The 25,883-nt window shown below is 35.3% G+C and overlaps 2 protein-coding genes and 1 long non-coding RNA gene across 5 annotated transcripts in view; 1 reads left to right on the forward strand and 2 right to left on the reverse strand.

Annotated features, from left to right (window-relative positions):
• LOC116168414 overlaps nucleotides 1-25,883 on the forward strand; it is a 58,498-nt gene that overhangs the window by 17,253 nt on the left and 15,362 nt on the right. For all 3 annotated transcript variants that reach the window (XR_004144764.1, XR_004144766.1, XR_004144765.1), the window contains exon 2: nucleotides 21,781-21,926. This is a non-coding gene — a long non-coding RNA (uncharacterized LOC116168414). The remainder of the gene's footprint in view (nucleotides 1-21,780; nucleotides 21,927-25,883) is intronic.
• On the reverse strand, nucleotides 2,702-18,676 carry LOC116168410 (guanylate cyclase soluble subunit beta-1). Its single transcript, XM_031484224.1, has 13 exons — nucleotides 18,584-18,676; nucleotides 18,459-18,532; nucleotides 18,314-18,414; nucleotides 18,145-18,263; nucleotides 17,946-18,101; nucleotides 17,742-17,895; nucleotides 15,591-15,745; nucleotides 15,329-15,540; nucleotides 15,099-15,269; nucleotides 9,508-9,745; nucleotides 9,322-9,459; nucleotides 9,114-9,271; nucleotides 2,702-2,928 (listed from the first exon to the last, which is right to left on the reverse strand). Exons 1-13 carry the CDS (start codon nucleotides 18,584-18,586, stop codon nucleotides 2,811-2,813), a joined length of 1,797 nt encoding a protein of 598 aa, XP_031340084.1. The 5' UTR covers nucleotides 18,587-18,676; the 3' UTR covers nucleotides 2,702-2,810.
• On the reverse strand, nucleotides 4,904-6,183 carry LOC116168412. Its single transcript, XM_031484225.1, has 2 exons — nucleotides 5,867-6,183; nucleotides 4,904-5,818 (listed from the first exon to the last, which is right to left on the reverse strand). The coding sequence occupies exons 1-2, from the start codon at nucleotides 5,991-5,993 to the stop codon at nucleotides 4,947-4,949; spliced, it is 999 nt and encodes a 332-aa protein (XP_031340085.1). The 5' UTR covers nucleotides 5,994-6,183; the 3' UTR covers nucleotides 4,904-4,946.

Genomic DNA, 25,883 nt, shown 5'->3' on the forward strand with positions numbered 1-25,883 from the left:
CCATATTGTGCAAGATCCCACACTGAGCACAAGGAAATTGTCAATCGTGTCTGGTATTACTAGAAGCAGCATTCAGAAGATATTTTAAAAAAAACACAAGTTTCATCCGTACAAAATACATCTCATGCTCGTTCTTTTTCCTAAACGGTACTGTGAATCGTCACAACTGTCGCTATTGGGCTGATTCAAATCCCAGAATAGTTCGTAAGGTGCATGTACACAAAATCCTGAAAAATTGAATGTTTGGGCTGGCATTTTTGGTAACCATATCGTTTATGGTAGTCAGCCAACTTGCGACAAAGAATAATTGATGAATGTCGTCAAATTACACCAGAAGTTTTTCAAAATGTACGGGAAAGGTTCGAACAAAACCTGTATTATTGAATGGAAGTCGAAGGCCAACATTTTCAACATTTACTTGATTCATTTTAGCTTTAAGCACATAAAATAAAATTGATTTACTGAAAGGTTATAATCCACATAAAAATACCTTCAAAATAAGGTATCACTCGCCCCCCCCATTCGATTTAAAATTTTGGGGGCGCTTGTCACCCCCGCTATGGCGGGGCCCTCAGGGAGACGAAACTAGCAAAAAAATGGTTCCCCCTTAAATAAAAAATTGACGGGTCCGAGGATTTTTTCGTAAATGTTTTGAGGTCCAAAAATAGGCTCTGTTTCGTTTTCAAATGGCCACCCTGTATAAAGCTGTTTCATAAAATTAATATCCACAGATCGGTTTCATTGCGGATATTATGATTACGTTAAATAAACATCCGCTGGAAATTCTGAAAGATAACTGACCAATACGTTATATAATTAAAAAAAATTAAAGTAACTTTCAGATATCACTGGAATCGGGGTTTGCCCGAGGTGATAAATAAATAGTAGGTCAACGCTTGGTTCAGTTAATTGACGTTTTACTACACTAGAAGCATCTATTACAATGAAATGTCTTCATAAATAAGAAAGTTGGCGCATGCGCACTTCTTATATTTACAACATGAGATATGTTTGTCTTTAACAGAAGCATCTGTGATTCAACAAAATATCTCAATAAATAAGAAAATTGATACTGCGCAATCTGATCATGTGCGCATTAATCGTCAAGGTTTTTCTTGGTTCACATGCCAGAGCTATAAAGTACAGAAATAAAAAACGAGTTAAATATATTGAAAACTGTAGGAGTAGTTAAGTCCTCGGACGGATAGACGGAGGGACGGAGAAAGTGGCTGCTATAGTTCACCCAATTAGCACAGCACATCGGTGGCAATTACGACAGTACCATATCTGTCATCTTTAATAAAAGTTAAAGCTGCGTAAATAGCTATTGCTTCCATGGTAAAAATGGAAAGTTGTTGATTTACGCGGTACCCCTTTTCAATTTTTTTAATTGGTATACAGAATGCGACAGCTGACCCATTTCCTGTTTTAGATGCGTCCGTGTATATGACCACAGCATCTCCCCACATGGATAATGCGGATACCAGGATGTTTTCCGGATCTTTGAATATATTATAATCGAAGGTTCAGCCCCACCTGTCACATTAGTATAATGACTCCTGTCATCAGTAACAGATTGACATTAATCAAAAGGTCTATATAAAAATCGAAATTTTATACAAAAATTTAATACAAAACGTAAATTAAAGTATGATGCCCCTTCAATATTTCCTCGCCAGTAATTTGTTATTTTACTGAATTTTATGTGAGTAAGTATGATTTAGTATGATACCTTGTACACTTCCTTTTTTTGAGGCCCTCAAAAAAAAATTTTCTCAGATCGACCCGGAAAAAAATGTTCTTATAGAATGTGGCCTGTAGAATCCATAATTTCAAACAGTTCCAAGATTGGGCTACTAGATCAAAAGTTACAGCCCTTTGAATTTTCTTTCGAAATTGGTTTCTTTACTAGTCTATAACTTTTCATTGAGAAGTCTGATCGAAAAAGTACGAATTGTTTTGGATTCTACGCACCAAAATTAATAAGAGAAAGTGTTTTCCCGAGAAATTTTGGTGCAGTCGATTTTTGGTAAAAACGGAAGGTTGTACTGGATATTGGAAGCAACTCTAACACGATTAACAACCAAAAATTAATTAAAAAGCATCAAAACAAGTAGCAGTGATTGTGTACAGGTTTCGGACAGGTAAATCATTCCTTGAATGTTTAACGCTCGAAAAATGCAGTTAAGCTCAAACACTTTCTTAATCAAGTACATTATTAACAAAAAACAGTTCCTATTATAAACACTGCGTAATTTGTTCTTACTTTAGATAGTAATACTTGAACCGCTTATTAACATAGCATGAAATGAATGAATGTAAAGTTAATTTAAAATTGGACATTAAATATGGAAAAAAATTACTCATATTAGTACTGAAGCCTGACGGCCACACATCATAAGTTATAAAAAAGCACAATAACTTTTGAATTTTCAGTTTTCAACACTTTTGTTTTTGCAAAGGCTAACAAGCGGTAACTAAATTAACGTGATAATTACATGCATTTTTTTGTTCATGCGACTACTGTAACTGCTTCATTGTAAAATGTAAAGGTAATGTTACCAAACCATCTGATTATGAACTATTATCATTTAGTAGAAATCGCATAATTCATTAACTTTCAACCTTCAGTTTTATTATATAAATTAAATTAAAAGTATCTACAATTGCACAACTACCCGCAGTCAATTACACACATTACAAGAATAGACAAGTCAGCATTTATTATCAGTGTACATTAAATTACATCTATTTGGCTATAATATTAACTTATGCACGATGTCACATACGTGGGAAACGAAATCTTGTAATTATTTCGCTCGTGAAAGGAACCATACGTTCATGGGCTCAGATTTACCCTTCATAGAAACCGGACCGCGGTACTCGAAGTAAAATTGTTCATCAAAATTATCCTCTCGACATAAATATCTAAAAAAAGAAAAGTCATCATTATTTACATGCTTCGCAAATGGAACAATGCATATTAATTTTTTACAATAGAATTACATTCTTAATAACATCTTTTTTAAAGTAAATCTAGTGAAAGCACCAAGAAACGCATTGAGTACGCAATTAGTGATGGTAATTTTTTTTTAATTAAAAATTGTCGTTTGTATTTTTCAGTTTTGTACTAACGTAAGATTTGGAGAGCTTTGTTATATCATTAGGCTCGGTTAGTTGCATCTGGTCTGTTTATTTAGAAATTTGTCAATGTACAAAATTAAGAGAGTAATGCAGATGCGAATAACGAGTTTCTGCGAAAAATTCAGTAATGAAGATTGTGGGACTGTATTAACCAACGCCTATACGTTCATACCAAATAACTAAATTAATTTAAGGTGACGTTTACAGAAAGTGCAAAAGTTGCCTTGCGATTTCCTCAATAACTTTGTAGTCCGGGAAATAGAGACTGAAAATGGACCATTTCCTGCAAAACGAGAAGTAGTTCCAATTTGCATGTCATGGAAGAATATCTGGGGGTTAAGAATCCAAGTTTTCGACCTCTCACCTCTTGTGCTTTCACCGTACCACCCTTAAAAACAAAAAAATTTGGTTGGTTTTTTAGTTTTTCAATCATATAATTTTATAGGTTCACTTTACAAAAAAATATTGTTATAAGAAATGGTAGACTATAAAATTCTCACAACTTTGATACACGCTACTTTTTTGTGAAATGTTTACTAAAAACTATATAGGGTTTCAGAGATGCTTATATTTTTGAAAATTCTCATATTTGTATGTAGATGTTTTAACCAAATTTAATGATTTATCTCTATAATTAAGAGTTTTATGAGAAAATATCTAAAGTTATCGTGGTATAAATCCCCCTACCCTGCACCCTTACCAAAGGGGATGCCTAATAATTCAACTTTCAACCCTTGCTAGTGGGGATATTTAAATCGCTGTGAGATTGTAGCGCTTTCTAATATACGTTTGAAACAAAAAAATTATCTCACTTCAGTTCAGCTTCATCCTTTGGGGGTGGTACGGGGAAGCACAAGGGGTGGGAGGTCGAAATCTTAGATTCTTAACCACCACATGACTGTGTATGGCATGCAAAAGAAATCGGAACTACTTCTCATTTTGCAACTTAAAACCCTCTATTCCCTGGAGTATTGTTTCGAAGTATAAAAATGAACTTCTGCTAAAAGTTTAAGCTTGTGAAGTTAAATTTGATAACAAATTATTATCAGTATGTGATAGAAATGAAAGATATATATTTTATATGGGAATTTTTTAACAACTTATTTCCTAAATAACGGCGATATTCAGGAATTAGCTAAATAATTTTTTCTTCTTTGTTGGCTCTGAATGTTATACATTTGGTTATGGGGGGCCGACCATTATGAAGCCATTTGAAGTGTCATGTACGGGTTTTGCATCCCTCCACTCTCCAGGTGGAGGTAAGCCATAATTCCCTCATGTTTGTGTTAAATTTAGATTTAACTTTAGGTATCTTATCGAATAAACGAAAATTGTAAGCCGGACGTCTTTCCTCGTTGAAATTGAAACGGGAATGGTTTCAGTTACTTATACGAGTATAATAATTTAATTTCTTGTAACTTTAAAAAAAAATGTACGCAGTCAACTACGGAATAAACATTCTTCTGAATTGTGTATAAAGGATTTGCCTACTGACATTAACTGTTAGCAATTACATTATTTCAAAATAACACGTGTTGTAAACATATTAATGGAACATGTTTTGAAAAAGGTCTCGATTTATAGCAGGTAATGAGTAATAAGTACACTACCTTTGGGGGCTGAAAGGCATTCAGTTAAACTTATCTTGCACGTTTCTTACTTTGAAGGGAGTTGTTAATTATTTAAAATGATAGGTACCGCAGCAAACCAAACTATATAAGGATTAAAAAGAATAGTAGGATTGTTAATGTAAACAAAGTACCACTAAACAATTTATAAAGTTAACAGTCGCTTGCGCGAGTTTAATCGGCTAACAAGTCTAGATATCGATGAAGAAATTCCGGTACAGGTAACATTCTTATGCCGTTAGGTAACATGTAATTCTGCCATAACTGCTGTCGAATGCAGCAGCGGCACAAATGTTTTAATTCCGGGGGCTCTACACCGCACCTTGCAATCGGAATGATACCATCCTCGATTAAGCAAGGATATTTTAATGCAATCGAATCCCTCTGATAATTTGAATCCGGGTCGCACTGGCCATCTTTGTCTAGACAAATACTGGGTAAGGCACGCAGTAGGAGTTGTAGGCAGCTTATTAGATTATAGGGATACGTTCGTTTGTACGAATATAAATTGTCCAACAAACTTTCGCACACGCTTTTATTTTTGTCATCCAAAGCGCCGAAACGCAGCAAAATGTGGAGTTTGTCGGGGACTCCGAGCTGTACGAGGATTTTGAGTGGAGTAGATTTTCCGCAGCTTTCAATAGGAACGTCGATGTATCTCATCTTTTCGTCACTTTCATGCGAGTATTCCAGATTTGCGTTTCTGGCGTGATCTAAAAAATAGACACTGGCTCGAAGATTCTCCTCCTGATCCTTGAAGTCGCTTTTCCACCCTGCAATAAAGTAAGGGGCGCGTACGCCGAACAGAGCACCGACCCATATCCGCTCAAATGTATTTTCGCACAAAAAAATATGATCTAAAAGCGCCGCGACGGTCGGGGTATCTTTCAACTGCCAGTCATAACACAGCTTAACCGCAACGTAGAGGATATTGTGATAATTTCCCATTTGGCACACCGACCCGTTGGACTTCATCGAATTTTCGTGATACCTCAATATGGCGACAATAGCCTTTTGTACGACAATCTGCGGCTCGCTATTTTCTCCTATTAATAATCATATTAAGACACCGCAACCGTAAATTACCGTTTTACCTCGACAACATCCTTCGATTAATGTGTTAAAGTATTCAACCAAATCGCGTCTCTTATAACTGGCATGTAAGGTGTTACGCTCCAATTGAGCAAAGTTTTCAAAAAAACAATCTAAAATTACTTCCATTATATTTCGATGTTATTAAAATCCGCTTGCACGACTTCACTAAATAAGTGCGTACTTTTTGGTAGAATAAATATGACACACATTACGTCAAGAATCTACGAGTTCTAGATTGCCTGGAACGAAACACCCAGTTAGTGTTTCTTTAATACTTTAATTTGATTTAGTTAACCTATGGCAATAAGAGGCTTCCTAAGCATTAATTGTCTGAAAGCGTCAATGCCGTACAGGTGTATGAAGAAACTAGGGGAATACTGTTTACACACCACACCAGTGCCGCTGTTAACGCAATTGCTTGTTTAAATAGACATCTTAAGTCCTAAGATGTTCAACAAGTACTTTCTATTTGATTTATATTGAAAATGTTAGCGTAAGCCACGTGTTGTGCGTGTGTAACCTCAAATTGTGTCACATGTTCGTTATTTTCACTTGAGTGGCCCCTTCAGGAAGCGATATAAAGTCGAGACTTTAAAAATTTACGTTATAAGTCAAAAGTTTAAACCCAAAACTTCGACTGAGGTAATAACTTGAAATATTTGAACAACACTTCGACTTATATAGTTCGAAATTTCAAAATTTCGACCTGTAACTCGAAATTTTACCTCAAAATATCATCTCATAACTTAAAATTTTGGTTTTCAATTCAAGATTTTACCTCAAAACTGCGACTTATAACCATTATTTTAAAAGTTCGACTTATAACTCAAAATGTTGCATTTAAATCTTCGACTCATACCTCGAATTTTAAAATGTCGACGTTTGGTGGCTAAAACTTCGAGGTGGGTATATCATAAACGTTTGAAGTTTCGACTATGTATCGAAATATTACTACAAGAGTAACATTAATATTATTGCAATATTACACTGAAAAAAGGTAACAGCCTGGCAAAATCATAAAATGAATATTTTACTATATTAGTCGAAAAATTAACCTCTTATGTAAAGAAAATTAATGTATGTACAGTATCTGATTAAATTACCGTAAATCCTATGTAGATAAACTATGAAGACAATGAAGGGGTAGATCAACTAGTTCCAGTAACTCCCTAAAATGTAAATCTTTAAGAAACCACCGATAAATTATCAAATATCAAATGACATTCAAAAGGTGTTCTCAAATTTATACCGAGGTGATTGTTTCACTCATCCAAATAGCCATAGCGTTACGAAAATACTACACCCCAATAAAGCACCGCGATACGACCTTTTTACATGGCAAACTCTAGCAAATGCTTTACTGGGAAATAAAATATCTCACCCAACTATATATTTTATGCAATTTTGCACATAGGGTACTTTCAAAACTAGTGGAAAGTATCACAAATGGTATTAATCCCAAACTCAGAGTAACCCCCAAACGAGGTAAAATCGTACCCATCGATAAGCCTACTTCCCATTACTTCTAAACGGTTTTAAAAAATTCTACAAACAAAACTCTGTACAATCCTTGAGAATAAAGAAACTACCAGTTCGGCTTTAAACGACAACACTCCACGATAGAGTAAATCCACCGAAATGTTGACAAAATCATCGCAGTATTTGAAAACAAACATTACTGCTCCGTAGCGTTCCTTGACATTACGCAAGCATTTTACGTGTGGTATGTTGGATTGTTAGCTATTAATCCTTCAGCTGCACTATTTCCTGTTACTTAAATCATACCTTCAAAACCGACAGTTCCCAGTAAAAGTTGGTACTGAACTTACTGACCTACGTCAGATAAAGAGAGTACCACAAGGCTATACTTAATATACACGCCCGACCTTCCGACTATACCAGAAGATACCGCGGTTCTAACCGCTAACAATCTTGCTACAGTCGCCACAGAAATTCTACAGAACCTAAAAATATAAGAAGTCTAAAGAATCAGAAAAATAGAAAGAACCGCGGAAAGAACCTGAAAGATCATAAAAATCGGAATTATCTCACGAATTTGAGCATCCCAAGAAGAATGTAAGAAGCTAAATTATTCGAAGAATCATAAGAAAATGACGATTTGATTAATATGACAGCTCTGGAGAATCCTCAAGGATAAGCAGAATCCAGAAAAACGGAAGCATCTGAAAAACCATAAGAATTTGAAAAATCAAAAGTATTACATTAATTATTAAGGATCCGAGGAGCCCTATTGCTCTGAAGAATTTGCACAATACGAAGAATTTAAAGAATTCTAAGAATCTTTTTTTATTACATTCCCCCCGAGGAATCTAAAGAAGTAAAAGAATTGAATTTTGAGATTAAGAACTCGAAAAAACGAAGACATTATAAACGTTCGTAAGAACCGAAAATATATGAAAAGTGTAAAGGATCAAAATAATCAGAAAAATAAGAAGAACCGAAAGACAGATTCGAATAATCTCGTAAATTTGAAGCATCCCAAGAGTGGCTCGAAGAGTAGAAAGAAAGTTAAGGATCTCAACAGTCCGAAGAATTAAAAGAATTTCAATGGTCTAAAAAGCCAAGAAGAGAAATTGAACAGAGAGAATGCAGAGAAAGAGACATCTCAAAGAATCCTAATAATCGGTTTTGAAGAAATGGAAAAATTCGATCAGTTATAAAACATGAAGACTTATAATATGAGAAATTTGTAAATCTGAAAGAATTTTCAAAAGTTGAAGGTTTTAAATTATCTCAAAAATCAGAAGATTTATCAGAAAAATACTAGTATCCGAAGGTTCATAAGATTCTACTGAACTTAAACAATCAAAAGCATTTGAAAAACATTATGCATCCGAAGAAGTATTGATCTGAATAATATGAAGATTCTGAAAAGACATGAGTTTGAATCTAAAATTTTAATAGTACAGAATTCGTCGTATTCGAAACGTTCGAAGAATATAAAGAATCAAAATACTTTTAGTACTGATTCCAATCGAAATATCTAATTATGCATTATTAGAAAAAAGCGTAACTCTAGGTATATTTTTCATCTTTCTCAATTTTTGTGTACTGGACCGCGCTCTTAAAATTCTTAAGTTACAAATTTACCAGTAAGAAACCTCCTGAGCGCAAAACTTTTGTGAATTTTATAAATTGTCTTCCCCGCTATTGAAAAAATGGTATTCTAATTTAAACTTTTTCGCCACTTCTATACTTTATTCTAAATAATTAACAGGGACCTACCTGTAGGCGTCTTCAGACACGTTAATTCTTCCAGGTTCCCCGGTTGTCTCGGTACGGCTCGTTAAGTTGACCGTATTCCCAAAGAGACAGTAGCGTGGCATTCTATGACCAATGACCCCCGTAACCACCTCCCCCGAATGGATACCGATTGTGATTCTCTACAAAACTTGTGTTGTACAATTCTTATCCATTAACAGCATGTCAGTACCACGGGTTCACCGTCGTCAAGAATTTCCTTAACCATATCCATCATGTCCAACGCTAATCTGGCCATATCCTTTGCGTGCGTGGTGCACGGCTCGGGTAGGCCGCTAACGGCCATGTATTTATCGCCTACAGTCTCTACCTAATAAATAACCCAATAAATAATTCACACCGCAACATGTGTGGTAACCTTGTATATGTTAGGATTTTTTACAGGATCGGTGAGTACATCGAACGCCGTATAAACCTGATTTAGCATCTGAACGATCTTCATGGCGCCTCCTGAATCCGTATTATTGGCGCAGTACGTCGAAAATCCAACGATCCCCGAAAAAAGTAGCGTAACGCAGTCGTACCTTTTTGCCGGTATCGGTCTCTTATGACGTAACTCATTTGCGACACTGATCGGCAGCACGGAGTATAACAACCTGTTGGATGAAAAAACGGTCAATTACTCACATATCCTTACAAAATACTTATGAAATATAAATTTTAGAAAGTTGATTAGTATACGACAATTTCTAACGTAGATTTACACCTGCCCGTGCATAACAATTTTTGTTTATACACAATGACGAAATTCGTCATTGATTTTTAATAAATTGAAATTAATTCCGTTATTATAATTAAAGCTTTTTTACGTTAAAAAAATATACCTTACGCAACAGTCATAAACTTTATGCTGGGTACGTATCTTTCTTCGATTGTTCAAATTGTTATTATTCTTGACCTATTCTGGTCGAATGCGTTAATTTTAATCATATTTACATAATAATAACAGCTACACTACTAATGTTAATTACACGGTGACTTTTAATATTTTATACTTTGAAGAACTCTAATATGCCCATAAGGTGAAACAATTTTTCGTTCGCCTCACAAGGTGACCCAATTACATTTATGCTTCAAGTGGTATAATAAAATAAATTTTAAAACTCGTCCTCTGATGTAAAGTGGATATTTACACATGTCGACCCTGAATCGTAGATTATGATTCCTTGCAGCTCCGCATACATAAAGACATCATGAAACATTAATGATTTTCTTATTGCACCTATTCGAAAAACATTCGATTCCTTCGTCTACAATAAAAATGAACTTGAGTATCCATTCGTTCAGGGCATTGCGCAACAGAAGCTATAAAAATAACAATAAAAGAGAAAATTATCTTAGAAAAAACTTTTGTGACTTGACTCTTGAAGCAAATCTGTCACGAAATTGGCTGTTATGCGTTTTTGAAGCTTATACTACGGTAAAATAGCTAAGTGGTAGTGGAATACGAATGGTGTATTAGTCGTAATGCGAAAGGCACCATTCCTATTCTAGGATTTGCTATACCAAACCCGTCATTTTATAGCGCTTTTAATCAGAAGATAACGTATGTTTCTTATAAACAATTTTATTCATAAAAATTATAGACATACAGGGTGACCAACAGGACCGCTGGAAAACGACGTGTGTTATTGGCTTCAAACTTTCCATACGATTTCCTAACACTGTCATTTGAACTAAATATTTTCTGGAAGCCCTTTGAGTTATACCGGAAGTCAACACCAGCTTTTTTTTAAATGGAACATTGGACATTATTTTCTGATTTATCTCGCTTTTCAAAAAAATGTTTAATTCTTTTCAAATACAGGAGTCGTGACTAATCGAAAAAAGTCCGATCCTTGCATCCTTGCGCCTTTTTTACTGTAATCAGACAACATACTTATTATACTGTGAAGGACTTCAACACAGTGCGGGCCTCTGAAAACTTATAATGGCTATATTTTTTTTTATTAAAGAGAGATATCAAAAAATACCGTTTCTTTAAAAACCAGGGGGAATCGAAATGACTTATTTTTAAACTACCCCCACTACCTCCTTAAGGGACTGACGTAAAAATCTTACATTAAAATACCGCACTAGTGAAACCTCTCTGGAAAGTTGAATATTACATGATTTTCACTGAACATAAAAAAGTAGGATGAACTCAAATCCTAATCTCAATTTTTGGTTCTTTGTCTATTTTTAAAAGCAAACAATTGACCTATTAATCTAGGTGCATAAGTGAATTTGCATAAATACCAAGAAAGTTTTGGATTTGACGTTTACTTAGTAGCCTACAATGTCGCCTGTCGCAGAACTGAATTTTTTGCCACAAAAATGACATTAGAAATCTCTCAATTTGCGACATATCGCTCAATCTGATTCTAAACCTGCTTAGAGAATTACCACTTAAGGCAAAGTGTGCTTACCTATATACATAACAACAACATGTCTTACGGATAATTCAGGTAGGTCGGCGGTGGCTTGCCCATGAATTAGTTGTATACTGTAAACAATTACCCCTAAGCTAAACTACTCGTAACGCTAATGACTCTGCTTGAATGGAACTCATTTTATTCTGTAAATAGAAATGATTTACTCTGCCAATGTTAAATATTGCAACAAAAAAACATTACATAACATATACATATACATTAAAATTGATCTTTGGATCTACGAGTAGAAAATCGATTATAATATAGTCTAGATCCAGATCATCACCTAAAAAGAATCTAGATACCAGAGCTGGGTAAAGCCCTCTTGAAAAGGGCTTGAAGCACTAAGCACCGAGCACTTTGTTTTGATAAAAGTGCTTGCAAGCCCTAAGCACTTTTATGTGATAAAAGAGCTTGGAATTACCAAGCACTTTCTAAAGTAATTGAAAATACAAAGCACCAAGCCCTTGGAAAGTGCTTGAAGCCATTTAAAGTGCTTGAAGCCATTAAAAGTGCTTGAATCACAGTAATTGACAATATAAATTAATATAAATATAAACAATATAAAGCACCTTTCATATTACTGGAAACCAGGGTTTCTAGTCTATAACTTTTGATTGAGAATTCTGATCGAAAAAGTACGAATTGATTTGTATTCTACGCACCCAAATTAATAAGAGAAAGTGTTTTCCCGAGAAATTTTGGGGCAGTCGATTTTTGGTAAAAATGGAAGGTTATACACTTTTTTTTGAGCCCCGAAAAAAAATTGTCTCAGATCGACCCGGAAAAAAATTTTCTTATAGAATGTGGCCTGTAGAATCCATAATTTCAAACAGTTCCAAGATTGGGCTACCAGTTCAAAAGTTACAGCCCTTTGAATTTTCTTTCGAAATTGGTTTCTAGTCTATAACTTTTGATTGAGAAGTCTGATCGAAAAAGTACGAATTGTTTTGGATTCTACGCACCAAAATTAATAAGAAAAAGTGTTTTCCCGAGAAATTTTGGTGCAGTCGATTTTTGGTAAAAAAGGAAGGTTATACACTGCCTTTTTTTGAGCCCCGAAAAAAAAAATTGTCTCAGATCGACCCGGAAAAAAATTTTCTTATAGAATGTGGCCTGTAGAATCCATAATTTCAAACAGTTCCAAGATTGGGCTACTAGTTCAAAAGTTACAGCCCTTTGAATTTTTTTTCGAAATTGGTTTCTAGTCTATAACTTTTGATTGAGAAGTCTGATCGAAAAAGTACGAATTGTTTTGGATTCTACGCACCCAAATTAATAAGAAAAAGTGTTTTCCCGAGAAATTTTGGTGTAGTCGATTTTTGGTAAAAAAGGAAGGTTATACACTGCCTTTTTTTGAGCCCCGAAAAAAAAATTGTCTCAGATCGACCCGGAAAAAATATTTTCTTATAGAATGTGGCCTGTAGAATCGATAACTTCAAACAGTTCCAAGATTGGGCTACTAGTTCAAAAGTTACAGCCCTTTGAATTTTTTTCCAAATTTGTTTCTAGTCTATAACTTTTGATTGAGAAGTCTGATCGAAAAAGTACGAATTGATTTGGATTCTACGCACCCAAATTAATAAGGAAAAGTGTTTTCCCGAGAAATTTTGCTGTAGTCGATTTTTGGTAAAAAAGGAACACTGCCTTTTTTTGAGCCCTGAAAAAAAAATTGTCTCAGATCGACCCAGAAAAAAAATTTTCTTATAGAATTGTGGCCTGTAGAATCCATAATTTCAAACAGTTCCAAGGTTGGGCTACTAGTTCAAAAGTTACAGCCCTTTGAATTTTTTTCAAAATTGGTTTCTAGCCTGCTGGAAACACTTTAAAAAACACGCTAGAAACAGTACTTCCGCATCGTAATTATACTGAAGGAATTAGTGGTTTTATCGCTAAAGTTTTGCTTGTCCAAATTTTCGTTTAAAACTATTAGGTAAACAAAAAAATGTTGTTATCGGTACAGTACTCTCCCCGTACCCATGGCTAATGAGTAATGACTAATGTAGAAGTAATAACTGCATGTGCTATAAAAGTAGGTACTACAAGAAAAAAATCCAGAATGTTGCTCGGAAATTCCTTGACACTTGTTACTTGTAAGTACGTACCTACCTACCGAGACGTATCTTCTGAAAATTCGTGATAGTATGTTACGTGAAGAAATGCACAGAGAAAATTTGTAAACTTTTACTATGTAGGTAATAATTCTTAATTACAAATATAAAAGGACAATAAAAGATAACAATTCCTTATAATCAAAGTAATACAGATATAAGGGTTAAGACTTAATTAAAAAAATAACTTGCAAACCAAAATTTAAACTTCTACTATTCTTGGTATTTACTATTTTGGCGGTTTGATGTTATTTTCTGGCCTTTTATAAAAATGTTTAATTTAGTGGCAAGTGCGTGGTAATTGATTAGGTACTTTTTTGTCGTTCAGGTAATGTATTTTATGTATTATATACGCGGCAGTAAATTATCTGATTATACCTATCGTAATAACTATAACAAAACTTAACGTATGCCGGTATGCCCTGAATATGATAGGGCAGCGTTAAAAAATGGCAGAACTTACCTCTTCCTTTTTTTGTTCGCGAAATCGTACGACCCCTTTCACAGGAAACCACACAATACGAAAAACAAGAAGTCAAAAGTGGGATGTGCAGACTGCAGACTAATCACTAATGAAGCACAGAACACGTAGGTGACGTCAGAGTAGGAGTGAAGGAATGAGTAAGACTAAGGGTTTTCTAAATTCGTCACCTAATTCACGATAAGAGCTTCGTTATGAAAGTGCTTGAAGCTCTTTATAAGTGCTTGAAGCCCTTGATAAGTGCTTGAAGCTCTTTAGAAGTGCTCGAAATTGTATGAAAGTGCTTCAAGCAGTTCAATAGGGCTTGAAGCTCCAAGCACTTTTAAAAAGTGCTTGGTAATTGAAGCACTTTTTCCTGAATTAGAAAAGTAATTGAAGCACAGAGCTCTAAGCACTAAAAGTAATTGAAGTCCTTTAGCAAGCACTTTTTTTCAAAGCACTACCCAGCTCTGCTAGATACTACCCAACACTGTAGCCCAACTCGCTGTCAGTATTTCTATACAGCACTGAATAAAAAAATGCTTCTTATATTAACGGATTAGTTTTAGAATTCCCGTTAAAGTTTCTTAGGCAAAGCTCCACTGTTAAAGCAAAATTTTATAAACTCGTAATTCAATCAGTAAAAATTACAGTCAAACCCGAGGATCTCAAAAATTACAACAGTTCGTAGTAAAATTTCCTAATTAGCTCGTTTACATCATATGATGCTGAAAATTTCCTTCGAATTATATGTTTCTTCTACGGAAACACCACAGCACTAAAACACACTTGACTGCGCGTTTTTAAAAGAGTTAATTTTATCACAGGTTACGTTAGTATAAAAGATGTAAACCTATGTTGAGTGTCATAGGGAATTAAAACTGGCAACGCCAGAATGGAGGAGTCTGCTCACACCATTTTCCTTAACGTGGTTAAGCAAACAAACCAAATATTTTATACCCACCTATCAGTCTTCTTTTTTTCCCTGTCCAATTCCCTATACGTCTGCTGTAACTTATCGGTTAAAAGTTCCAAGTTTCGTGTCAGCTTATAATCGGCCTCAAATTGTTCAGACATTAAAACCAAATCCCTCGTGGCATCATGTAATGGTATATCGCTTATATAAAGTCCTCGCCTGCAAAAGCATAAAACGCAAAAGTTCTAACTTTCCCATGTACCCAGATATAATGTTACCTAGTTAGGTCATCCAAGTTCATAACGCTCGGATAACATAAGAATATAACGAAATCAGTTTCTGGAACGTAAAGCATCTGCCCTTTCAAACGTAGATATCGGTACTCGGGCGGTACGTTTACTTCCATTACGCCCGACTTCGTTTTGAGCACGTAAATCGTGTTAATGTGCGACAAAATGTTCTCAAAGGTCAATGCCAAGTGAGGGCGAATCTGGAGGAAATATCATGAGAGTGGAACAAATCGTTCACGACATCAAATACCGGATCCAAAATGTCGGTGATTTTGCAGTCGAAATCGATCACTTTCGGAATTATCCTCAGGATTGTTGTTCCAGTTTGTATAATCCTCATATCTCTGTTGAACATTATATGAAATGGAAATACACGACAAAAGGTCGCAGGGCTCACTTTTGGCTCTGAAACACAAGATTATTTGAATTAATTAACTCTCGATGATGGATAACCTTGATACGTCTTAGATACCATCGCGGCATTTTAATTAATTGGAGTAGGTTACAATTTGAAAGTGCTAGTAATGCTTGTCAGATTCTCTGTTTTGCTTTGTGCAGATGACGCTATTAGGTTTTTTTTATGAATCATGCACACTTCATTTGTCAGTTGTGAGTTGAGGTTCTATTGGTTGCTGAGGCGAGACGTGCTTTACGAGTTTACAATTTACGCGACGAGAAAAACAGCACCTTCCGTTACTTTGCGAACCCTTTGTTTAAATCTAGAAGAAACTTCAATTTATTGCCTACATGAAAAATGGAATGCGGGAACCAGGAAGTACCTTATTAGTCTCATTCATTCTTTGTTTCCGCTCCCAGTTCAAAGACGCAATAACTTTATGACGTTAAACAAAATCACATTTTGCTGTTAACCGCATTTGGCGGCGAAAAAGGTGCTGTTCCATCAGGACAATGCACGCATGTGTATAGTCACCTTGGCAAACATCCATAAATTGGGCTACGAACTGTTACCCCATCCAGCATATTCACCATCCGCCTGTGACTATTTCCTATTTCTAAACCAGAACGAATTATGGGGGGTACGAGATTTGGTTCGAATGAAGAGGTCATCGCTGAAACAAACGCCCTTGAAATTGGGAAAGAATAAAAAAATTGGAAAAAGAACGATCAACTGAATGTGTCGAGCTACAAGGAGCTATGTGTAACGCTTTTTATTCACCAATTGATATTACTGATTGGGATTCCGCTTAAGAAACTAGTCGATTCGTATTCTTAACCCTTTTCGCTCACAGTGTATATTCAGTATTCTTGCGCCATCGTCGTGGGGTATTTTTCTTTAATTTAACGTCACCTTTATGATTTTACCCCGACAATTGTAAGGATTAACCCGTGATTGATCAGAATTTTGCTTTTACTAGTATAAAGTCATTCGAATTATTGATTTTTTTAAAAATATTAATTACAGTTTTAATATCCGATTTACCTACTGTGTCAGACGTTAGACATTGCTATTTCGCAATATTTTAAGTGTAGTGTAGTGTTTAAGTGTTACAGATTTGTATAACGCGCCCTTTTTGAGGTCAACAAGGAAGGCCGTTGCTACAGTAGTTCAAAGGTAATTTTTTATTTCGGGAACTCCTTGATTAACGTTTGATTACATACTGGTGTTCGATGCTTCTTTTTGCAGTGAATTTTCGGGAGGCACATTTTCCGTAAGCGAACATTCCGAATCTAACCGTGTGAGACAAATATTCTATGAACGAATACCACTCTGAGAGCAAACGAAAGGTTGGCCTTTTTGATGGGCGAATACCTGGCGGGTGAAGATTCCAGTAGTGAGTACACAGGGGCGAATTTTCCGATGGCGAAATATCGGGTGCAAATTTTTTGGGCGAATCTTTTGTGTAAAGAAAACGCATCTCGGTAATAAACAAGATGTTTCAACATAATTTTTTAGCTGAAAGCTGGTGGGGTGTGTAGGCGCATAGAAAGAGATCCCTACCAAATTTTAGCTGTCAAATTTTCGAAAAAGTATACTTTTTAAATAAAAGAGAAACTTTGAGACGCGTTAAATTATTTTTCTGAAAACCTGAAAACGCGTCGAATCGTGCTTTCACAAGTAGGTGCTTGTGGATTAAATTCAAAACGTTCCACGTCAGATTACAGTGGGAATTAATAAAACGTGGGAAGTGAAGAGCTCCTCAAGAAGGACGTAATAAAAATAAAGCGACGGGCGTCGTAAGTAGAAACTCGCGCGTTTGTGTGATAAATATTGCCACTCCTTCAGCGACAAAAGAATCTTCCACTTGGAATTTAACCTTCGATAAACATTTCGTGACTCAATACCTAGTTAAAACAATGAAGTAAATACAGAAAATTTAATTACTCGCTGCACGCATGGATTGTTTTTCCTTGAGGTAATAATATTAAAATTAGCACTCACCAAGAGACAAGGTTTCAATCTCATCAATTTGGGGAAGCGGGCGTTTTTCCGGCGCCGATCTTTCAGTAATGAGGAATTGAACGTGGTCGCTGTCTTGCTTGGTTTGAATGATTTCCACTTCGACTTCAGTGTTATGCAGCTTGCTGGCAACCGTCTAAAACTCGTACCAGTTCAAATTTTCGCAGGGGACGTTGAGGGTTTTACCTTCACAATTCCAATAACTATGTAATCCAAGCCTGGTCTATCTGAGTAGTAATGTAAAATAAGAGCCCCGTCCTCAGGCCTTTCGGTGCATCGAAATGACGGCGCCTTCATTCCAGGATAAAGTGTGCCCAAATGATCGTGCAACGCGTCCAGATTCTGAAACGAAAATTAGTATTTCCGATGAAAAGCTTGTCCTTACCTGTAGAAAATCGCGAGGTGTAGCTCCCAGTACTTGTAGAATTTTATCATAGCCCGAATCCTGGCAAAATTCAAAGAACGTCTTTCCGAACAGTTCGAGAATTGCAGTCGCCGGAATGTCTGCAAATTATCTTTTTTGGCCACCCTCAAAGAGTACACAGAATTTATACTTAGAATGTTTACCGCTGCAGAAATTAGGTTATAAGTTAACTCATCCTCGTAAATTTGCCTGACCAGAAACTGTCCTTCCATCTGGAGATCGGCGTGTTTTCTAAAATATTAATTGAATTAAGAGCAACAATACTGGATCCCCACTTTATAGTTTCCCATGTTTCATCACCAAAGGTTTTTACGACCAGTAATTCCAAGGCATAATTGACGAAACCGTACTGAAAAATTACATTTTAGTTGACGAATTATGGAGTTATGGGTGGTTGTACCATGATGGGTTTGTGAAGTTACATACACTGCTGCTCTACGTGTTGCATGGAATTAAACTTTAATACTAAACGGAAATGTTAAGTTTTCTATAGAGAAAATCGATTACGGCAATTGTGGCGCCTGCGCTTCTCAAATGAAAATATCAATAGATGTCGCTAAACTGCCTTTTCGCTACAACGTTAATTACTCTTCAGTTTTTCACCATGAACGTCGTTTAAAAAATTGAGCCTGTTCGCTGGCGATAAATGGAAAAAAGTTTTGCAATTACGATCGAATCCTGCATTTAATGTTATCGTTTCAGTTCAAAGTTTTAATTAACAAATTACAAAACTGGGGCGCTTACGGGGGCTCATTTGTCGAAAATGTTCGATTTTATGGCTGGCTATTAGCATAACGGTATAATAGCTCAATCACAACGTAAACGTGAAATAGGATTGGTTAATTTGCAATTCTATTGAACCATTATATTCTCAGCCTCATTGAGTTGGCACTTTTTCGTTCTTCTCGGGATAATCGCGTTGAATCACTAATAACATTGTTTATTCAAATGCTAATAAGATAGATCTTCCTCATTATATATTTTTAATTGACTGCGAATTTAGCCCTCGATGACGGAGATTCGGATTAGAATCCGGGACCGTCAATTTGTTCTCATATGTTTAATGGAATTGCAAAAGGGCAATTGGAACTGAATGAGATGGTAGCTGTACGGGATCGGAAATTACTTCATAATTAAATTATTGGAAGATTAAAAAGACTCGGTTTATATGCAAATTTGTAGTTATCCCATTTACTTCGTACATGATTGCCGCGACAATTTTCGTCCGGATAGATCGGAATAAGTAATTCATGTGTAGGGGCGCCCGCGCCGCTTGAAGCTGTTAGTAAAGTTAGATATAATTAAACGAAAGGAAATCTCTATACTATAAATTTTTCTATGATTAATGATTAATTAATTAATTGAAGATTTCTGTTCTTTTCAATTTGATTTTAGTAGATCCTTGATTTTTCTATAGTTTCCCTGCAAATTAAAACACAAAATTTCGACTACGTTTTGAATATATTGCTGTGCCTCTTTAATTTCGGGTCACATACAGAAAATAATTGCACACCACGTTCTTGGCTAGCTCTCGAATTAAATTAAAAGGATCACTTACCAAATTTTGAAGACAATTGAAATAAATTTTGAGCACCGATCAACAAAATTAATCGTAACGAAGCATCTATCTGAATTATTAAAGAGATGAGATGAATTATCGGAGTAACAAAGAGAGCTCTCAAAAAAAAGTTTCAAATAAAAGTTGCAAGATTCGATATAATAAATTCAATGGACGTAGACAACAATTTTTCAAAGGGCGGTTTTCGAGATATTGACATCAACTACCCTATTTTAAATGGACGCCATATATTGTATTTTTACGTCACTCGATAGCGAAAATAATTATAAAACCAGTGGAAGAAGATCTGTGACAGTAGCAGAAAGCTTACTCACAACACTATGGTTTGAATGAATAACGCATCATATAAACATGGATATTTTTCCACTAAAAGACAAAAATCAATATTTAATTTGCTTTCATTATCCGCAATTTTTAGCACTTCTTCAACAACAAGTTTATTACGACTCACGACTTACGACAATTCATCGTGCAAATTTGGTAAGTTTAGTTTCTGCGAAGAATAACCGCCAAATTTTGATAAAACTTGTAAAACTAATAAGTTTACCAATAGTTGAAGCGCCGTATCTCGGAAACTATTAGACTTGCGGAGATCGTTAAGGGCTTAAATTGTCAGAAATTTTGTCTAGTTCAAAAAAGTATACGACAATAATTGCATTAAAATCGGTTCTTTAGGAGTGAAACTTACAAAAATAAAAAATGGTGAGAAAAATGACATATTTTCAGTGCTGTGTCGCTCGCACAGGTCTTTCAATGTCGAAAACTTGGATTTTTCACATCCATATTCATCCTAACAATTTAAAAGAAAAAATAGAGATGACATATCTGATGATGCAGGAATGCCCATTTTTGGTCTAATTTGACTGTATTAATACGACAAAATTGGGAAAAGATTTTACCAAATCACGGTCGCTATGATAGTTCCCCAATCCCCAATGCCCTTTATAGAAGTTTGCCATTCTTAGTCAAAACGAACAAGTATAATTTTGTGAAAATGACTTACACTCAATGTCGTATACAAGTCATCCCCACATATATCAATCGTTAATATTATTTAAGGGTCAGTTTTTCCACGTCTTCATATATATTCGGCAAATAAAGTACCTTGACAACGATTGTTTCAAAGAGATTGGTTTCCATATCATTTATTCGAAGAGAAGTTATTGAGAAGTGGAAAAACCAAGCCTTTATATCCTTATCTTTGTCGGGCTTCTAAATTCGAATAACATTTGGTCATTTATATATTATTTGAACGTATTGTATTTATCTGCACCTGAGCGGCTTATGCGATAAGCCGACCGATTCTGCGTAAGTTAGTGCCTTATAAAATATGTCGTGGTGTGAGTCGTGCGTTTCTGCTCCAATTGTTTCCCTTGTCAATCGCCACCCCCAATGTTAAGGGTAAGACTTTTTGTTTAACAACCTACCTTAACTTCTCACGGAATCATAAACAGTCGCTATACATCCAATCTAACTATTGCATCAGGTACGCGAATCTGTAAGATGTTTCCATTATTTAGGTGAATCATTCTCTATCGTCTTTTGCAATCATCAATACCATTTTAACTGTTAATTTCATTAGTTAGGTAAACATATAATGGGGACCTGAATTTATAGGACATTAACTATTGGTAAATGTTGTATCCCAACAAATATCAAAAATCCCTTCATCGATCATTAAATTCATTACCGTACACGTCATTTTTGGAATCAGTTTTCATTTGGGATTCTTGATGCTAGACATATGGGGATATTAGGGGATAATATACCAGTGCCTATGGCTTTTCTGTGACTGCCATTTTTTCTACTGAGCCTGTAATAAGCTACGTAAAAGCACCAACTACTTAGATATAGAGCCGTGGCCGTACCGAACAAATCCTATTTAGGGTTTTTATAGTTAGTAAATATATTGATTGATTTTTCATCTACGCATATTAACCCTTAACTAGTTCCACTAAATAGTAAATTGTGTAAATGTACATGGACGCTCCTTTTAATCTTAACCCTTTTTCATATAGGTAAACGCATAATCGAACGGAATCTACTAAACGCATTGTCATTTAGCTGCACTTGGCTGGACTATGCGATAAACCAGTCGATTCTGCACAAGAAAAAACGTCGTCGAACAATGGTTTCCCTTGTCCAACGCCACCAAAGCTAAAGGGTAAGTTTTTAATTTAATACTTAACTAAGTAAATACAAAGATTGCCACGAATTGGATAAATTGGTTATCAAAAATCCAGTTTTCATTTTTAGCGCATTTCCACCAAAATATAAAAAACGCGCTATTGTACCCAAGTGGTTCGTCCGACTGTCCGCCACTATGTCGCTACTATAGATCTTTATGTTAAGAGCTATTGTTCCACTTTTTTCGCTATTTGGTGAATTATGGAGTCTAGGCTTCCACCAAGGAAGGATTTTTTCTGCGTTTAAGACCAAAGTTATCGTAAAAATCATTGTTTCTTCATGTACCATAATTTTACACTTTTGCCGTTTATTGTACTACACGCTAAGATGTTTCTTATAAAATCAAATTGAAATGACGTGTTAAAGAATAGGTTGTGTATGCGCAGTGCTAACTTTCTTATTTGTGGACAGATTTTTACGAAATTTTAACAGAAAATGCATCTTACAAATGTAAAATGAATGCACGCTGCAGAAAAGGATCTACTTATGCGCAGATCTAGCATTTTTACTTGCGTACCACTATTTTTTTAAATTTTAACTGAAGATACTTCTTGCAAAAAGAATTGAAAACACCCCAAGGAATATAGATCGCAGCTGCGCATAGTCAAATTTTTTATTTGTGGGGCAAAATAAGTAAACGTATGTCAGAAAATGGAAATCGTACTTAACTTGAACTTCCACAGGCGACTCGACCACTCATTTTTGATCGTCCGTTACTTTTTACCGCATGTTTTAAGAATTAAACAAATGTGATTGTGATTGCGTTTTGTCCTTTCCGTTCGTTCGGATCCACTTCTGCGGTTTTGAACTTTTTGGGGAATTATCCTAGAGTCCTGACATTTTTTGAAATAAGTAGCCTATACCTTGAAGGTGTGCCAAACGGCCATCAAATTTTGCTGTCTAAAACGCGGGCCCCCCCACGAATTATTTCCTGAGATGCTGTTTTTGAAAGTAAAACGTGCATAACTTTTACATACGACAACCAATTGGTCTCAGATTTTGCATGCGCATGCCTTTAGTGGTGCCTAGTTAAACTTTAAAAAATGGGGGGGGGGGGGTATATTCCCTTGTACCGATTGAGACGTCTGCAAGAAATATATCCATTGGTGATGTCAAAACACAAGCTATTTCGGTTTAAAAAAATGCGCTTTATCTGCACAAGAGTTTTGCACAATTTATACTTGTTTAACTTGTTAATTCTTTTTGCCACAGATGCGTTTTGTAATTTTTATGTGCGCACAGCTCCGCTGCTATACGACAAGCGCTCATCGTTAACACCAGCGTAGGAACGCTAGAAGGGTTTCCTTTCCTTCATGCAATCCCATACTTTAAATCTATTTCTTCTTAAATAATTTACCACGATTATCGCATCGTCCCTTGCTTACTTAGTTGTTTTCCTTAGAGAACCCACAAGTTCAATTTCGGAGATTTTGGGTGGTAGAGGGGATCAAAACAAGCACTTTTTCCAAATAAACCGAGGGTCCAACGTGTTTCGTTTGCGAGCCACCCTCAAAAATTTGATTAAATTTGCATTTTTTCTATAATTTTTTTCTCAGTAACCATAAGAGTTAGAAAGACTGGTGGCACGTCTTTGCATAGGTTTTGGAAAATGTCATTTCCACGAAAGAGCGCACCCCTAAATGGGGGTGTGAAAAAATTCGACGAAATTTGGTATCTAGGCGTTTTTAAACTTGAAAATCACGAATCTTAAATTAATAAATTCGAAAAAAAATTCTACTGCAATTCTTGACCAGGCAACGAAAATGGAGAGAATTCCACGAAATTAGTTGTGTATATACTTACTTGATAAGGGAAAAATTCAAGATTAATTTCCAAATAAAATATTTAAGCGGAGCTTAACTTAAGCGTAGCTTAAAATCCATGGCAACCGAGATGGCAACCATTGTCGCAATAATCGTCATGGATTTTAAGCTACGTTTAAGCTAAGCGCCGCTTAAATTTGTCGGTGCCAACGGCCATAAGATTACTAAGTATTTGGTATCGCCGATTTTGTAATTTTTTTCTCTATCGAGTGACATCAAAATATGGTGTCCGTAAGAAATAAGAAAGTCGATGTGATTTACTCGAAACCCACAAGTCATAAAAATTTTATTTTAATGCCATCAGAAAGATGAATTCACCAAGAGTTTGTTAATAGTGTTTTTTATATATTTGAAAATAATAGAACGCCAGCGCGTTTTCGAGAAAAACTCACCCTGTTGGAAGTACAAATTAAAATTTTGAATACATATATATTTGTATAATACGGTAATAATTGGCACATAATGAGCACATTTTTAATTTGGCGAAAGTGTACCTCTACATCCAGCGTGAAGTTGGAGGTGCCAACTGAAAATTTAACATATATCCGTTATACTATGCGATCAAAAATGAGTTGCTGTCGAGTCGCCTTTGGACTTTTTGTTTACATGGAAAGTCGTATTTAACTTGAACTTCCAAAGGCGACTCGACAGCAACTCATTTTTGATCGCCCGTTATATTATATGATATACATTATTACGGCGGTTGGCGCATTTTCTTATTATTATAGGAAATTGGGCGAATAACCCAAAATTGTAAACATTCTTAAAAAATTCAGAGGAGGGTTGAATAAAAAGTGATGAATTAGGAAAAGTAAATAGACCAGATTGAGGATGTCTCAGCACGAAATAATACATTTTATTACCTTAATTCAAAAAATGTCACATTTATTAATTCTTATACTGGACCTCTCTCCCAAGAGACATTAAAAAAAAATAAGTCGGGAAAATAATATTCGAGGTTTAGTTAGAAAAAAGTATATTTTGAGGTCTCTTTGTACTTTTGTAGATAGAATCGTAAGATTGCTGCCTTCAAGCGAACATTTTCTTTCGTATTTGTACACGCAATCTGCTGAAGTAGGATCTAAATTGAAAATTAATTAATTTAGTAATACTCCAAATCCTCATTAATGAAACGAAACCCCATTAGCTCCAATTTATATTATAATTAGAGCACAAACTTGGAACACATAACAATTACAATTTATTTGAAGGAACATGTTTTACCAACTTCATTAACTTCATTTTAAAATTGTATTGTCAAAGTCTCTTTATGTTATCTTTATTGAGCCTTACTTACGCTCTAGTTTTGTAGGCGTTCGCTGAGAAAATATCCATCTGGTACTTATTTATTTATAAACTCGGCAGAGTTGTATTTTGTTAAAACTCCAATTATAACAGAAATCCAATCTTCGATCACAATTTACGCCTAAATCGAATTTTTTTATAGTAGTGCACTTGATATTGAATTTTTTCAAGTATGAAAAGCTTGAACGCCTCGCCTACGAAAACAAAGCCATAAAATTGTTATATACGGTGATAAAACGGGGAATAAATACGAATTATAAGGTGTGTGCGGTTTTCGTCTGTATAATTTTTTCACAACTGACCAATTTTGATCTAGTGGAAAGTTGCTCACGCCAATTTACTAAAAATAAAAATGTGCGTGTCACAATCGACCACTTTGGTCAAAGCGCTTTTTTGCCATTTCAATTTTATCTCTTTCAAATTCGTTTCCATTGCTAAAAGTTACAATAGAAAACTATTTGAAATAAGATTGCATGCGCCTTAAGGATAATAAATTCAACCGAGCAGAAATAGTTGCTTCAAATAAAATTTTGCGGGAAATTGCAGTGTTACGCTCAAGGGAATTAAAATATATATAGGTCACGCTCAAAACTGTTATTTTGGGAAGTGTATATTGGCGCTTTGCGGAATGTGAAAGCCATATTTTACTCATAAGCCCTTATTTTTTTATGTGGGAGCAGGTAGACATTTTATCGTATTAATGTATTACGCGTAGTATTTGAAATATGATTTACTTAAGGGATTTCATAAATCGAAAAAGGGAACGAGAAAATTTCATTTGGTTATACGAGAAGAGGCTTACTCTT

Source organism: Photinus pyralis, unplaced genomic scaffold (assembly GCF_008802855.1).
Source record: "Photinus pyralis isolate 1611_PpyrPB1 unplaced genomic scaffold, Ppyr1.3 Ppyr1.4_LG4, whole genome shotgun sequence".
Taxonomy (NCBI): domain Eukaryota; kingdom Metazoa; phylum Arthropoda; class Insecta; order Coleoptera; family Lampyridae; genus Photinus; species Photinus pyralis.